This window comes from Pseudopipra pipra, chromosome 12, assembly GCF_036250125.1.
Source record: "Pseudopipra pipra isolate bDixPip1 chromosome 12, bDixPip1.hap1, whole genome shotgun sequence".
In the NCBI taxonomy this organism is placed as follows: Eukaryota; Metazoa; Chordata; class Aves; order Passeriformes; family Pipridae; genus Pseudopipra; species Pseudopipra pipra.
In genome coordinates this window covers 18,038,732-18,054,579 of record NC_087560.1, presented here as the reverse complement: position 1 = coordinate 18,054,579, position 15,848 = coordinate 18,038,732, and the positions used below count along the sequence as shown (strand labels likewise).

The 15,848-nt window shown below is 44.0% G+C and overlaps 1 protein-coding gene across 1 annotated transcript in view; it reads left to right on the top strand.

The window, feature by feature from the left end:
- The window catches only part of ADAMTS17 (ADAM metallopeptidase with thrombospondin type 1 motif 17), a 164,207-nt gene that overhangs the window by 29,808 nt on the left and 118,551 nt on the right, over nucleotides 1-15,848 (top strand). Inside the window, exons 5-7 of the mRNA XM_064669150.1 lie at nucleotides 610-693; nucleotides 1,264-1,421; nucleotides 7,404-7,447. Of these exons, the coding sequence (XP_064525220.1) occupies nucleotides 610-693; nucleotides 1,264-1,421; nucleotides 7,404-7,447 (286 nt within the window). The remainder of the gene's footprint in view (nucleotides 1-609; nucleotides 694-1,263; nucleotides 1,422-7,403; nucleotides 7,448-15,848) is intronic.

Sequence of the window (15,848 nt, the reverse complement as noted above, 5' to 3'; positions counted from 1 at the left end):
AACAGAGGGAAATTGCTTTTCCATTCTATTTCCTGAAGTCTAAAACACACCATTAGTTCATCTTGCATTGAGATATCTCTGATATTTAAATGCCGAAGGTCCATGTTGGTTGGATGCTTCATAACGTATGTCCATGTTCCTGAGACTTTGTTTCATAGAGTTCCTTTGGAATATTTTTCTCCTCTTCATTATTTTTTATCTTGTCTATTCCAGTTAAAAGTTGAGGTTCTTTTTTTTTTTTTCAGCAACTGGCCTTGTGTATTTTTTTGTTTATTTTTAATGTTTTTTATCCTTGAATGCTGAATCTTGCTCAGGTTAGTCTGTGACCAATTGGTCAGGTGGGGAAGCCCAGTGCAAGGAGGTAGGAGCAAACCTACTCTGGTTTTGCAAGTGTTGTGGCTACCCTGTGGTATGTGGAACTATTAGAGCTGGTAACACTGTAGCTCTTAAAAATTCTTTGTTTCACTGAATGTAGTAGCACAACTCATTTGGGGTTTTTCTGTGTCAGTTTTTCAGGACAAATGTCTAACTTTAGTCGCAATTAGTTTCTTCAGTTATTATAGGTATCGTTGCTGATATGCTGTGGATGTTTTCTTTGCATTTTGACAGGTGTACAACATGTTTCAGCATCAAAGCCTTGGAATTAAAGTCAACATTCGAGTGACCAAACTCGTCCTGCTCCACAACCGCCCTGTGAGTTCCAACTCATTTTTGCCCTGCTGCTGCAGTTGTTCTGTGGTGTCTCCCAGAGCAGGGTGGGAGGGGGCAGTGGGGTCTGTCTGGCCACAGGATCACAAATTGTGAGGGTACCTGTCACACTTCACCAGGCAGCACTAAAGGTGGGAAGTGTAGGGGGCTGGGGGAGTGAAAGAAACTACAATCCTTTTATTTATCCTCGCTGGTAAGTCTTTGTTTGCTTATAGTTGTAAACCAGTCTCTGGAGTTAACTCTTACAGAGATTAAAAATGACATGGCTCTGGTATCAAATGTATAAATTCCAGACTCAGGAGGCTTTTGAATGTAGAGCTGTGCTAGAAACTTGTGACTGCTGAGCTGGTGGAGTTTGGTCTGTAGATCAACTGGCAGAAGTCAGTGTGAAGTCCACAGTCCTGAGTTCACCTGCTCAGATGAAGCTGGTTTCACACTTTTCACTCTGTCACATCTATTCTTTGAGCCTGTGATTTTTCATCAGAGATCTGATGCTTTATGTAAAGACTGTGGTTGATAATTGTTCTCTTGTACCTTTTTTTTCCCCCCAAAAAGGCAAAGTTGTCTATTGGGCATCATGGAGAGAGATCTCTGGAGAGCTTCTGTCAGTGGCAGAATGAAGAATATGGTGGAGCAAAATACCTTGGTAACAACCAGGTTCCTGGTGCAAGGGATGACACCCCTCCTGTGGATGCTGCTGTTTTTGTAACCAGGTATGGTAACAACACCTAAGTGTTGTCAGGGTCGTGGTCACTGCTACATGTCACAGTCAGGATCAGACAAGACAGGAGATGCTTTTTTTCTCACACCACCTGATATAAGTGGAAGAAATAGATGAGGTTTTGGAGCATGAGCCCTTCTTCCTAGAAGAAAAGTGTGGGATTAAGAGCACAGCTGAGCTCAAGTGGTCTTTGTGCAATTAGGGATGAATCAACTGAACAGTCTGAGAGGAGCAGACAGTGTGTCAGCAGTGGGGAAGGTGGTGAGGGAGTTATCTCCTAAAGAAAATGAAAGATGAATACCATAAGCTGAATTAATTTCCTCTCTCTTTGCCTGAGGAGATAACCACTGTAACACCCCTCCTCTGTCAGAACTGAGATGGAGGAGGGGGTGTCAGTCCTGATTTGTTTGTGTAATTGGAAACTCCTGCATTTATTTCAGATGTGAAATAACCTTTGTATAAATACTTGAGCAAAATCCTTTGCACCTTGGAGCTCCTCCACTTACTGATGTATCAAACACATCAGATAAAGAGAGAAAAAGGATGTCGGAGGGACAACAGTCTTTTTTCCTCTAACTACCTGAGCTCAACCTCACAGTACAATGTTCCTCACAGTTACCATAAATTTTGAGTAACAAATCCATGGTGTTTTAAGTTGTTTGCATCCTTTAAGATGTAAATGAAGAATTCACTGTTATAGAAGTGATCTCTGATTAATTGAAGTGAGCACAAAATTATAGTGTAATATGGATGCTCCTTGTGCTAGAAAAACACTACTTCCTACTCCCTTCTTCCCCAGTTTGAGACAGGAAATGTCTGTGTTGCAGTTCAATATTACCTCTTTCACCTTTTTTCTCTGCCAACAATGTAAGCAGAAATATATGTTTTTGCATAAACTGCCATCCTGACTGTAATAATCTATTTTGTTACCATTCCCAATGCAAACTATCCATGGGATTGTGGTGAGTGTTCAGTAAAATAGCTGGTGAGCTGGGCATGAGGCCAGCAGAGTCCCTAAGGATGCACCTGCACAGACAGTTCCCTCAAATCCTCCTTTCTTCTCTGTATTCACTGTAGTCCACCAAGCACTTACAGATATTTAACAGTTTAGACAGGGAGAATAGTTCCTTTGAAGTCAGTGGGCTGCATATCCTGGTTATAGTTAAGCATGTGCTTCACTGGATCAGGGCCTAAATAAATAACTAACATTTTTGTTAAACTCATCTGGGCATCCAGTTGTCCTGCCTGACAAGTGAGGCAGACAGAATCTCTTCTGATGTGCTCTGAGTGTGGGGTGTAAGGAATGAGCAGAGCATTTCATCTGTGCAGCTTTTAAAATTGAATGCATAATGTCAGGCTAAATGAGCTGGACTCAGGCATCCGAGGAAGAACTGGAGAAAGAAATTTTAGGAGGAATTGTTCAATAGATTTGCAGAGTTTTGCACTCAGAATGGCTGGAGAAGTACAGGTTTGGTCGGGTTAAAAACTAGATTCAGCTTTGGTGAGAAAGTTCAGGCCAGAGAGCACATTTCTGTGCACAAGAGGAGCATTTTTCCTGTTGGATAGGCCAGCAGTGTGGACTTGTAGGCTCTCCTTCCTTCTTGCTGTGTCTTGTCATCCTTAACCCATCCTGCTTCTGCTGCACAGAGGATGCTGCATTGCTTGGAAGAGTTCTGGCTCAGCACCCGATTCCTGTGTCAGGGAAATGAATTTTTCTCCTCTTGGCTTTGGAAGTGTGTGTGTGTGTGTGTGTCTGTGTGTGTGTCTGTGTCTGTGTGTGTGTGTGTCTGTGTCTGTGTGTGTGTGTGTCTGTGTCTGTGTGTGTGTGTGTCTGTGTCTGTGTGTCTGTGTGTGTGTGTGTGTGTGTCCTGGACCCTCCCAGACTGTGCAGATGGACCAGTGGTAGAGGAGATGGGAGCAGCAGCATGTCCAGCACAAGCAATCGCGCCAGAAAAAGCAGAAGCTGAATTTTCAGCAGCTGCAGCTGCTTTAGGACTAGAAACAGATTCTTTGGGGTCAAGCTCTGAAGAAATCCCTCTGGTTCCAATCTGGCTGGGTTCATTTGAAGCACCAAGGCATGCTTGCCTTTTGAAACTCCACCTCGAACTGATGGTCCCCATGTCCTCTTTTGTATGCAAAAGTAGATTATTTAGGTGGCCAATATTCCTCCTTTGGGATTTTCATGGTATCCACCTGAGCTCCAGGCAAGGGACACATTGTGTCTGTGAAATAAGATGTACCATTGTCCAGCTCAATAAATAAGTGAGACAGTGGGAATAATCTGTCACAGCCCTGAAGGTCTGAGTATAGTGCTGTGGTCTCTATAATCATTTCTTGTTCAGATTCTGTTTCTGAACCTGCAGAAACTCAGATCTCTGGCATCTATGGATAATGTACTTCATATTTTAACAGGCAGAATAACTTCTGTCTGCAGAGTCTGTATCTTAGTGATTTTAGAAGCATGTCTCATCTGAAACACATTCCCCCTCTTGATCCTCTGTGTTTTGCATTCCCTGGGGAATCTTCAGACTTACTGCTGTTGTCCCAGCTCCTGGCTGGAGGTGTTTGGGTCACCTGTTAGACCACAGGTCATGTGATAGCAGAGCAGAGAATGTCACAACACTGACAGGAACAGGATTCAGAGCTGTCATTGAGCAAAGACTTGGTTTTTCTCCTGTCATGGTGGTGTATTTATTCCTTTTGCAGCCTGCTCCTCCCTTCCACATTTCTCCATGAAATGGGCAAATGGAGCAATTCACTGTACATGGAGGAATCTGGGCACACAGTGCTCCTGAATGTACACATGCATGTGGAAAGTTTGTTTTGGCAGGTTTTTGACTGTACCAGTTTCCTCTGTCCTTCAGCTTTATGACCCTGCAGGGTTAAAGTGGTCAAAAGATGTCATTTGAAGGATGCTGGGAATGGCCATTTAACAGAATACTTCTTATTCCTGTTGCACAGTTCAGCTACTGTCCTCCTTTCTTACAGGAAGGACTTGAATTGCAGAGTTTAGCTGAGCACAGTTAGGTATTTTTTTCCAGTTGGTGGGAGCCAGATGGAAGAGTGACTGTAGGAGGAGTTCTGAGCTCTTCTGGCTGTTTTTATTGAACAAAACAACTGACTTCTTGTCATTTTTTAAGAAGAATTGTTGTAGTTTGCTAATGGAAACCCTCTGCTCAGCTCCACACGTGATAGTGACTGAGAATTTCACAGGCCCCTGGAAGATGAGAACACGTGTCCTGCTTGATTCAGGTGGATAGAGATGAAGAGAGTTATGCAAGACTCAGTGTGATAAGGTCAGATGTTGAATTTGAACTGCAGCTCCTGGAGTCAGAGTTTTATTCCAGCGTAGCTCAGTAAAAGGTTCTGCTAACAAAACTATGTCTCTGTGGTAAGAGACCTTTGCACATGCAGTGAATATTAAAATACCTCCTTTATATCGTTGAATGTCATTATAGTATCAGTCATGTCAAGCTCTCACTTCAGAAATACAGATGCAGTTGAGCTCAAGAATGTGCCAGAGAGACACCTGTGATTGAAACCCTTTTAACAGCAGATAAGCTTCAGGTGGCAGAATGGGGCCATCTGAAATCACTGCTGTGACTGGCCCACAGGTGAGACAGGTCTTTCTTAACCCCTTTCCAGGCCGTGTCTCCCATCTGATTGCCAGGGAAGGACTGTAGGAGTTTCAGGGATAGGTTTTGTGATGGAATGGCTCCTTGCCTTTGGAAGAAGACTGAGAACCCACCAGGCTCGTTTGTGACTGAAGGTTTGGATGTGCTTTTCTGTTTGGCCACAGGGTTTTGGGGTAAGGTCTGGATGATTTAAAGCCTGGCATTTTGGTACAAGGTCATTGAATATGAGGATGGGATCCCTTGGAGTTGTGTTTATGGAGCTTTAGGGATGGGCTGAGGGGGTTTCATACTTGGAGTGCCTCATGCAATGAATTGGGCAGCTGTTTAGTTCTGCTGACGTGTTTCAAGCCCTTCCCTGACCAAACAGCATCACAGACTAGGGTTGTTCTACCTCTGTAGGAGTGTCTGCAAGTTGTGCTGGATCCTTTACAGCCCCCTCATTTTATGGCACAGTGGCAATCCCACAGCCTGTGAGGAGCAGAACTGCAGAACTGCTGCCTGTTATTTGCAGGGCTGGATGGCCCCTGAAGAGAGAGGCTTTTCTAGCGGTGGCCTCCTGCCATCTACTAATAGTTCAGCTATCTGTTGTCACAAGAAAAGCATCTGTTTGATTTACCAGTTTATATAACATAATAAGTCCTTAAATAAACCTCCGTCAAGTTGGCTCTGGGAACTCAAGCAGGAGCTTGGTGCCAGCTCCGTCAGGAGACTGTCATTAGTCTTCCTTGGAAAGGCTGGAATGCCAAGGTGTCGAGACACAGGCTGTGGGGAAAAATGAAGGCTGGGGCCGGTGTGTGGTCGTAGCTTCCGATTTTGTTTTGTCCCTGTCTGATTTTTTTAACACTTTGATGGTTGTTATGGTTTTTCTGCACTCAAGCGTGGTTAGTTTTCAGTGTCTGCTTACCAAGAGCTGGTAATGGCTGTTTGTTTCTCTCCTTCCAAGCCTTTGACAGCTTGATTTGTGACTTTCAAAGGAGTTTGGTAGTGAAGGGTTTGGGTTATCAGCTGCAGTCCAGGGCCTTAAATCCCTGTTCCTATAAATCCTAGTTTCATAATTTTCTTCAAGGAAACAGTATTTTTAATATTTATCTGTTTTTATATTAAGTATTTTCTTTTTCTAAGTATTTATCTTTAAGTATTTTTGATCTTCTTCCTGCCAGACTCTTAAACTCTGAATCCCACGGGGTTTCAGGCATTTCAAAAGGCACACTCCAAATGTGCTAATAGGGTTCTTTCACCAGCCTCCCCACAGGGTGAGGAAAGCCATAATGACAGAGATTATGGTTCCTCAGCTCCCCTTGGGTTAAGGAGCTTCTGAAATGTTTTAGCACATGTGATGTTTTTCTCCAGCTCCTCTTCATAGTGGATTGCACTCCAAAGCAGGGCTGGTGAAGAGAGCTCCTGAAAGTTTAGGTCTAAGTGCTTATTGAAATGTATTCAAACCATTAATTTAGTTATAAAATACCTTTTCCCCCCACAGGTGTTTTTCTATCATGAGGAATCTCATGTCTTCTCACATGAAGTGCCCTTGCTTTGATGGGGAGTTTCAAGGCTTCTTATTCTGTTTCTATTTAACACAGCTCCATGGATTCCTTGTTGATTTGTGGGTGCATGTGTCATATGTAGTATCTTCTTGTGCCTTGATGAGATATGGGGGAGTAGCAGAGACCAAATGAAGCCTCTTGAACCTCTCTGTGTTGGATTCAAATCATAAAATGGCAAATCTGACTGTAGCAGGTTTAGCTGAAGCCAATTGACCTGTTACCAGGCAAATCCTGAAATTCTCTTTCTCGTTCCACGTCAACATCTGTCATTCTCTGTTTAGTCTTGCTTCTTTCTTGTCCTTTCCTCTTCTAGTGGAAGAAAAAGAAAAAAACCTGAAGAACTGAGAATTTTGGGGTGTACATTTTTAGTTCTGTGCCTTCAGGCAGTGCCCCACACATCTCCTACTCCCACTTCTGATGCTGCTGCTGCATCACCAGGTGTCTTATTCTTTTTGTTACAATTCTCTTGTGAAAAAGAAGAGCTTCAGTTTTAATCTGGTTGCTGAAGCAGTCTGATCTCTCAGAGTGAGGCAGGGCTCTTTTAGGTGCTAAATCTTAAGTCTGTTGAATTTGACTGTGCTGTATGGAGCTGATTCACATAATTGGTTGTAATAACCTCCCCAGTAGCAATCAGAGCTGCTATCAGTGTTGTCATCGTGTAGACTGCACAGCAGCTTGAAAAAAATCCCCAAACCTCAACACCCCTGGTCTGTGAGTCATGCTCCAGTGCCTTTTCCCAGCCTGGAGTCTGGAGGCACAGGATCCATTTCACTTCTGTTCTGTTTTTCTTTCTAGGACAGATTTCTGCGTACACAAAGACGAGCCTTGTGACACTGTGGGTAAGTCAAAGGAGCAGGGGAGGGTATTTTGAGAGCCAACTCTGTGCTAAGAGGAGCTTTCTGGGCAATCTTTCATTCTTTGGTTTGCTGTAATGTTGGTTTTGCAATCTGTGTACCTCTGTGATACAAATATGGGTTAGCTGAGCAGGCTGTGAACTATGAACAAGCCATTAAATTTTAACCCCTTCTAAACCCTGGAGGTCTCAGAGTTTGGGAATTAATCTTCTTTGGAGTGGATGTAGAAGAAACTGCCTGCTGGTGTGTCTGTATGATGTTCCTTTCAGTTCTCTCTCACCTAAACCAAGAATTTGCTAACTGAGGAATGTATTTCCCATTGTGAGAACCTGTGTGACACTCCCAGATCAAACTCTGGTTCTGGAGAAGAATCCCTCATTGTGGGAAAGCCAAGTTAAATCTTTTCTGCCTCCTGTTCCTCCTTCTTCCTAACTGCCTTTAATCATGTTCAAACCCTGCATACACAGGGTCCTTACATGTCACACATTAAATACTTTATCTATTTCACTCAGGTAGCAGAACCTTCCCTGTATCTGTTCTCCTGGTTTTTTTTTAATCTCCACAGTAGCAGCAGTGTTTGGAGGCACAGCTCAAAGTCATCTTTATGGTGACCACATGATTTTTTTCTTTTTTTTTAGTACTGCCTCAAAGTCAAATGGCCCCTTATCCCACAATTCTCTATAAACTGGGGGTGGATCCTAATTTTCAGGGAGACACTTGCAGACCCAGGAGTTGCTCTGCTGACAGTGGGTGATGAAGAGCATGGGGAAAGTACCTTCAGCAGGAGCTCTGGAACAGCCTGTGGAGGCTCCTCTTGGAATGCAGGTCCTCCCTCCCTGTGATGTGGGGACTGATCAGGTGAAAGGAGAAAACACAGAGCTGGAATATACACACCCATGAGCAAGGACAGGCCTCCACATCCCAGGTTTTCTTTCCAGGCAGAATCCCTCACAATGCATTTATTCTGTGGAAAACAGGCTTCCACTGAGGAAGGTTTTTGTGCTGTGTACCTGCACCTGGAGATGGCTGTGGTGACATACAATAAAGAGGTTAAAAAAAACAGAAAAGAGAGAAGCTGATGGAAGACACATGCTGACTAAAGTCAGAGCTCTTTCCATTTTCCAAGACAGTATTGTTGAAGGTCTCTATTCAGGGAATTATGTTACCAGAGACAGCATGACTAAGGAAATATTTTTATGACTTCTTTTCTGTTCTTACAATACCCAAGTTATTTCTTGTGCAGTGATTTGCTGCAGGCTGTGGCTGCAGTCAAGAAAGTGAATGATCACAGAAATAAAGATTAAACTCATTTGTTGCTCTTTCCAGCATAGTTTTCCAAGATATTTAGAAGGTGAATGAAAGAAATTTAGAAGACAAAAGCAGTCTGGCCTCCTAGCTCTCTTCAGTGCTACTTTTCTTTCCTTCTCCCCTGGCAGTTTGATTATGTGTCAGCAAAGCACTTGTATCTTCGCTTATGCATTTTCTGTGCCCCCTTTGGCCTTGTTGTGCCATTTACATTTTTTCATAGCGGAGGAAGACTAAAATAATGAATGTACTTTTGTGACATGCACCCGGTTGAGAAAGTGCTTAGTGTTGGCAGTACTAAATTTTAACCCTGTGAAGGATTCTCCAACTTCCCTCCTTAGTCAAAATAGGGAAAAACAGGTGTTGGTTGTAGAGAAATAGGTTTTTCATAGGCACTGTTTTATGCCCTGGGTATGTACCTGGGTTATCTAAGCACCAGTGTAGTGGGGCGTTTACTTGGGCTTAAAATGAGTGCAACAATCGAGGCAGGAATGTGCCCATTGCTACTCCATGTGGCTTATGAAGGTTTATCTTTGGGTTTCAACCATCTCCACTGGTCCCAGATTCCTGTTCCTTACTCCAGCTCCCAGACAGTCCTCTCCAAATCAGCACTGCCTGTGAAAGCAAGAAAACTGCTCCAGTGAGTGACATTGTGTTTGGTCTTGACGGTGATGCCGAGGTTCCAGCACTCCCCAGAGTTCTCTACAACAGCAGCTTGCTTTCATTTCTTGCCTTATACTTCACTTTTACAGACGAGGAACATGGTCTCAGCAGATGCCTGTATGTTTTTATACCTGCTCATGGGTGAAGTTGGCCCTTGCAGTGGCAATACTGCCATCCTGTAAAGGAAGAAACATCTTTCTGGTGAGCAGGAGCTCTCTTAAACTATGAGACTGAGGCTGCTGCTCTATATAAGGCAGAGAATCTGGGCTCTAGACTCCTGATTTCTATTCCCAGCTCTGGCACTGACTCACTCTGTGACATTTGGCAAGTCACTGACATTCTGAAAGCTTCTGTCTACCTCTCTGAAATGGGGATTTTTGAGTGCAAAGCTACAGGAGATTGCATGGCTTAGGGAGGTCTCCTGTAAAAAGAGTGTGGTGGTCTTGGGTGTGTGATGCAACACAAGTCCAGAATCTAATATTGCTCAGCCATGTTCAGGAGACTGAAAGGAATCTCTTAAATTATGTATATTGAAATAAGAGGGCTCAGAGTGCTGTAGGTAATGTGTTTGTTTTTTTTTTTAATGACCATGCCTTGATTTTCTTTACATTATGAGAAATCCAGAAGGAGAACTTTTCCTGGTGGAAACACCGAGGCCCAGCTGTTGTTGGGAAGTGGGATCATGAAGTTTAAATGGCTCATAAGAGGTGTTCATTTGTAGTCTAAAAGATCCATATTGGAAAACCTGTCTGGAATCTTTGCCTGCCATGCAGACACAGAGAGAAAACAGCAGCAGGAGGTTTGTATTTGTGTTCTGGCAGGGGCCCCTCACTGAAAGCAGTTGCTTTGGGGACTTGGTTCAAATTTTCTTGGCCCAGCTGCCAGGGCAGTGTGGAAGGGTTACATAATTGCTGAAACAAGCTCAAAAATGGGGGAAAATATGTAGGTATGTCTTTGTGGGGTGATACAGAGCCACATTTGTGTAAGAAATAGTTTGTTAATGCTCACGGCCCCACTTGGGTGGGTAAGTCAGCCCAGAGAAGGGATGAATTCCAAAGGAGGTGCTCCAACAGCCTCTGAGAATCTGAGCAGAAAGGTTTGCTCTGTGTGACACAACCTTGTCCCACAGCACTCAGAATTCCAGAGGCTGCTCCAGGCTCATCCCTCGTGCTGTGACTCCAACCAGAGCTGCCGTTTCCTGCAGGAGAATCTTTGTTCCAGTGGAGCTGTCTCTGAGCAGCCAAACTGCAAGTTTAATGTCTCACTATTAATATCAGGCTGCAGTTTGGAGCCTTGCACAGTGTCAGGATCCAACCTTTCTGTGACATAAGCAGATTGAGAATGCCCCTTTCCTTCAGTATTTCCACTGCTGGTGCCAAATAAGCAGCTTTACGGTTAGTTAGGAATGATCCTGCATATTTCAAGGCAGAGCTTGGCCCTCGTTCCTCGGTGTACATGTTACCCCAGATCCAAGCTGAAGCTTCCCTGTATTCAGATAATAATAAAAGTGGGGGCAGTGTGGAATTGGGAAATGGAAAACGAGAATGTGTCTTAAATATCCTTAAATTGCCCTGGTTAAAAATGACTTTACCTCTGCTGCAATCACGTGTGCTTTTCTGTGGCTTGATGTTGGGGAAAAGAAAGCAGAGTAAGTGTGTGCACTGCAGAGGGGAGGCTGAGCTGAAGGAGTCGCTGCCTGGAGACAACCAAGCAGGGAGTGGAGGTGATTGAGAAATGTAGTTTTCCAGACTCTTTCCACAAGTGACTCAATGTTTTGTGAAAAACATTCCCATCTCCTGGCTGTTTATCATAGTAAAGTGCTCCAAAATATGCCCAGGTTTGGCAAACGAGGGGCTGGGTCTCCAGGCAGGTGATTTTATTCCATGTAAAACACCTGAATAAAGAACTGCACATTTTTACCTTTTCTTTGGCCTTTTGCCTCTGCAGTTTTTGGCCTGTCCACAGCAAGGGACAGTTCTGGTTGTCCTGCCTGTACTGTGTCCTGAGCATTTACATCTTCCTCCCTACATCACATTGAGTCCAGTCCCCTAACTGTGTCACAGCAGAGAATTCATCCCCAAGGAAAGGGAAAAGCCTAGCTGGTTTGCTGTGAGTGGAAAAGAAAAGGAATTCTCACATTAAAAACATTTTCCATAGTGGTTGGTGTTGAATGTTTCTGTATATTCCAGGGCGGGTTTTTGTTTGATGCCAGAATAAATAGAAATACCTGCTGCTTAAAACAATTCATTAGAGCAGCAGTGCCTGGCTTTAGCAAAAGCCTTGCTGGGACTGTCCTTCAGCCCAAACCCAAACACACTTTAATACATTAAAATGAACATAACTGGAGGTTAAAACGTCCCATAAGGAAATGCTGTTGAGTGGATTTGGGGTTTGGGAAGGAAGGGGACCTTGCAGCACCACACATTCCTGTCCCTTGTGGCTCTGTAGGGCAGTGGAGTCAGGCTGTTTGGGAAGCCAAAGGGAGCTGTGGTACAGTGCAGTGGAAGAGTTTTTCCCTTGCCTTTGGGTTGCTAGGGAATAAATGCTGGGCTGCACAGCCCAGACAGTGCAGGACTGTGCTATTGGGCATGTTCATCCCTACTGTCTCCCAGTGCCCACAGGAGCCTTCCAATTCCTTTTCACCAGCTAGCAATCCCTCCTCTGCCAGATTCCCACTAAAAATCTGTGTGCCAAGTGAGTGTAATCTGAGATTGCATAAACCTCAGTAGAAGCAGTGGGATGAGCACAGCCACTCAGGTAATCAGCAGTTCCTGCTGCAGTAACCCTTGCTCTTCCTCACTCCAGTGTTCTGTGTGGGCTTTTCCTTCTTTCTTGTTCTGGGGACATGGCTTCAGCCAGGCTGCCTCCCAGGTGCACTAAAGACCAGAGGAAAACCCTGGTTCCACCAGACTCAGGGAGAGTTTTGTTAGTGATTTCGGGAGGGTCAGGACCCTGGTCCTGTTCTTAGGTGTTGTCTGAGACATGCAACCCTCCTGATACTATTTTATAGAAACTTATTTTGGGTTTTTTATTGTTATGGAAAGTAGAGCATTTGACTTCTATTTGCCTTTGGGTTTGTTTTGCAGCTCAGTAGTCATGTTTAGGTTTGTCTTTATTCATTCCATATACTAAGGGCACTGGTGGATTCTTGGCCTCCTCAGCTGAAAAATGTCTATCTTTCTGGAAAAGACAGTAGCCAAACATGAGATACTGTCTTTATTTGGGAGCTCATACTGTCCCTTTGCAAGGAGTTTTTGTAGAAAACAGGTGATTGATCCATCTGTTCTGTTCTGGAAACATATCAATCTATGAGTGCTATCAGCTTCGTTTTCAGCTATCTCAACTTTTTCTTCCTTCTTTTTCTCTTTTTTTCATGTCTTGGGGGAAAGAATTACCTTGCACACTTAAAATAAATGGAAGTGTTTAGTGAAGGGAGGGTCAGTGACAGGTTTTCTGTGTGTTTGTCATTGTTCCCTCTCCATGTGTTTCCAGTCCCTGGCTCTGAGGTCTCATAGACCTTCAGCTGCTCTCATGATTAACTCCTTCCCTTTTTCCCAAGGGTCTGTTTCTCTTTGGGGTCAGTTCAGAGCTCTTAGGAGCTCTTACTCAGTTTTGTTCCTCCATCTCCTCTTTGCTCAGCTGGGGCTGGACACCAAGGTGCTGCTCTTCCCAGAGGATCCTGGGTGGTCTGTCTCCTGTCGCTGCAGGACTTGCCCATCCAAGGTCACGGAATTTCCCTACATTTATTCCACTTCAGTCTTCATCAACCTCCAGCAGTTCCTTATTAGTTCTCCTCCATACATCATTCTCCTTTTGCAGCCCCAAAATGTGTTTCAAGCACTTTTATTTTCCCATTATTTATCTGCCTGCCTGTTTTCCTAGTAAGCACCTAGTAAGAAGATAAAACAGTGGTGGTGTGTTTGAAGCTGGTTCTCAGGGAATTGGAACTAAACACTATCAGTGGGGAGGAAAAACACACTTCCTGCTCTGTACCTGGCCTTTCATTTCCTCCATCAAACTGCTATTGATAATTAATGGTGAGAGATACCTAAGCTGAAATATGTACATATCATTGTCAACTCTGAGTCTTCTCAGCAGCTCACCACCCTGCTTTTGTTTGTCTTTGCTGATCCTAAATCTTGCTTTTCTTGTTGCTCACTGAAAGCCTCCAGTCAGACTTTACGACAGAGCTTTTTTTCTTCCTTATTGGGGCTCCCCCCAAAGTTGGTGCAGGATGTTTAAGCTTATCTGAGCTCGGAAACTTTACCTTCTCCCATGTTTTTATTGATGGTTCATGGGAATGGTTTGTGGTGAATGTAAGAGAACACCTGTGTAGAATGCTGTGGAAAGGACCTCTATTCCTTCACCAGGCACCATGTTACTGAGTAAACATCCTTCAGGCCATCACATCTTGGTGTTGTGCAGGAGGGGTGCTGATTATTGTTTGAATGAAATAAATCTTCATAGAATCATCATAAAACCAGAGACTGGCTTGGATTGGAAGAGACTCTAAAGATCATCTCATTCCACCCCCCTGCTATGGGCAGGGACACCAGGGACACCTTGGTTGCTCCAAGCCCTGTCCAACCTGGCTTTCTTCAGAAAACTCCCTGGCTACCAGAACTGTGCTGTGGCACTTTCCCATCAGGCATCCAGGACTCCAGCCCAAATCCCAACCTAATGTTCAAACTGGTGGGTAACTAAGCTCCTTTCTGTTACTTTATTAAAAGAAGTAAGTCATGAGGGAAAACATTTGCCATGACTTTGTTGATATTTATTCTGATACTCTGACTTCATTCTTTCGTTTCAACTCCGTGTCATAAATCACTTTATGTGCTAAATCATAGTGCAGTTTGACTGGTGCAGGTGCAAACATGTCCTGCATTCCACTCCAGGGCCATTTCTGTCTGTCTGAAATTATAGAGACATGTACACAAAGCACCTGGGAATTTCTGTCTCGTAGCTTAAAGGGCAGATACCTGCATAAGATGTTCCTTTCCCCATCTTTGTACCCCTCACCCTCCTTCCTAAGTCTGGGGCTTTCACATGCAATCAAAAAGGGCTCATTGTTACTGTTTTAACTAACAGTTACCAATGAATTTATGATATAGTTTCCCTCAGAAGCAATTCAGTACATTTTCATGTTAGTATGGAGTAAAAAACAACCAGAAGCATGAGATTTTAATATATCCTTTCCTTCTGTGTGATAGGTGAGGGTTTTGATTCACTTGAATATACTGTGCTAGAACTTCTGAGTTACAGTTTTATCTCCTAGACAGTTTTCTGCCTCGATTATCTTCTAAATTAGAGATGATTTGTGGGACACTGCCTGAGAACCCAGGCTTTGCTTATGGCTAAGTAGCATTTAATGATGATTTAAAGAAATCTCTGCTGTTGATCTCAGAAAGTGGTCATTGTGTTTGCAAACAGACAGGCTGAAGGCAGGAGCCTAATTGATGTCCAGCTAAGCCTCCACTGCCAAACAACTGTCAGGAAAAGCTCTGGAACTGCTCCTGGCTACTGTGTGTGTGAGGCTGAGCAGCCTTTGAGGCAGACACGAGCAGAACAAGCTCATTATATTTGGTCTGTGGACAGAGCAGTTCTGTCTTTTGGGGTTTACAGTATTTCTGCTCTTGTCTCTTGCCTTGTGCATGGAAGTGGAGATTTTATTGCTTTCTGCACTGCTTCACACCCCAGCTCCATCACTTCCCCTTGCTGAGGGCTTGTTTCTCTGGGGGCTTCTCACTACAATGATCATAAAATAAAGAAAATCGTCAATTCTGCTTTCATGGCTCATCCTGCTTCTTCCTTTCCTTTTTATAATAAAAGGCTGTGGAAAGAGAAATAGTATTTGTTTTCCACAGTGTCAAACCTGCTGTCAGTACACCATAAATAACCCATCTGGGCTGGAAATGCCAATCCAAGGATCTGTGCAGCTGAAAGCAGGATTTTCTGCTATGATACAGTGGACAGGGGAAACATGGGACTCATAAAACCATTTCTCACTGGTTCTTATCCAAGAGCATGGAATGATTTTGCACATCCTGCCTTCCAGCCCAGTGCCTTCCCCGTTAACTCCTGGTGCCTCCCTGACAGACCCGTGCCATTAACCAGTACAGTCAGGGGGGTTTGCATTTGATTTCATTTGTAAAAAGGAATTTACTGAGAGGAGAAGGAAATGAATTTGTAAATAGGGCTTTTCCTCAGTAAAATTCACAGCTCTTTAACAAAGAGATCAGAATGGTGATCCCCACTGTAGTGGTGAGGAAATGAAGCCTGGAGATGGGAAGGGACATGCCAAGGGACAGAGCAGAGCCCAGCCTTGAGTCAGTCCAAGCCCCTCAGCTGGAGGCAAGGCTACCTCTTCCCAGGCCTTCCCAGTGGCAGCTCCACTTCCTTGGGCACCAGCCAGTTCTTC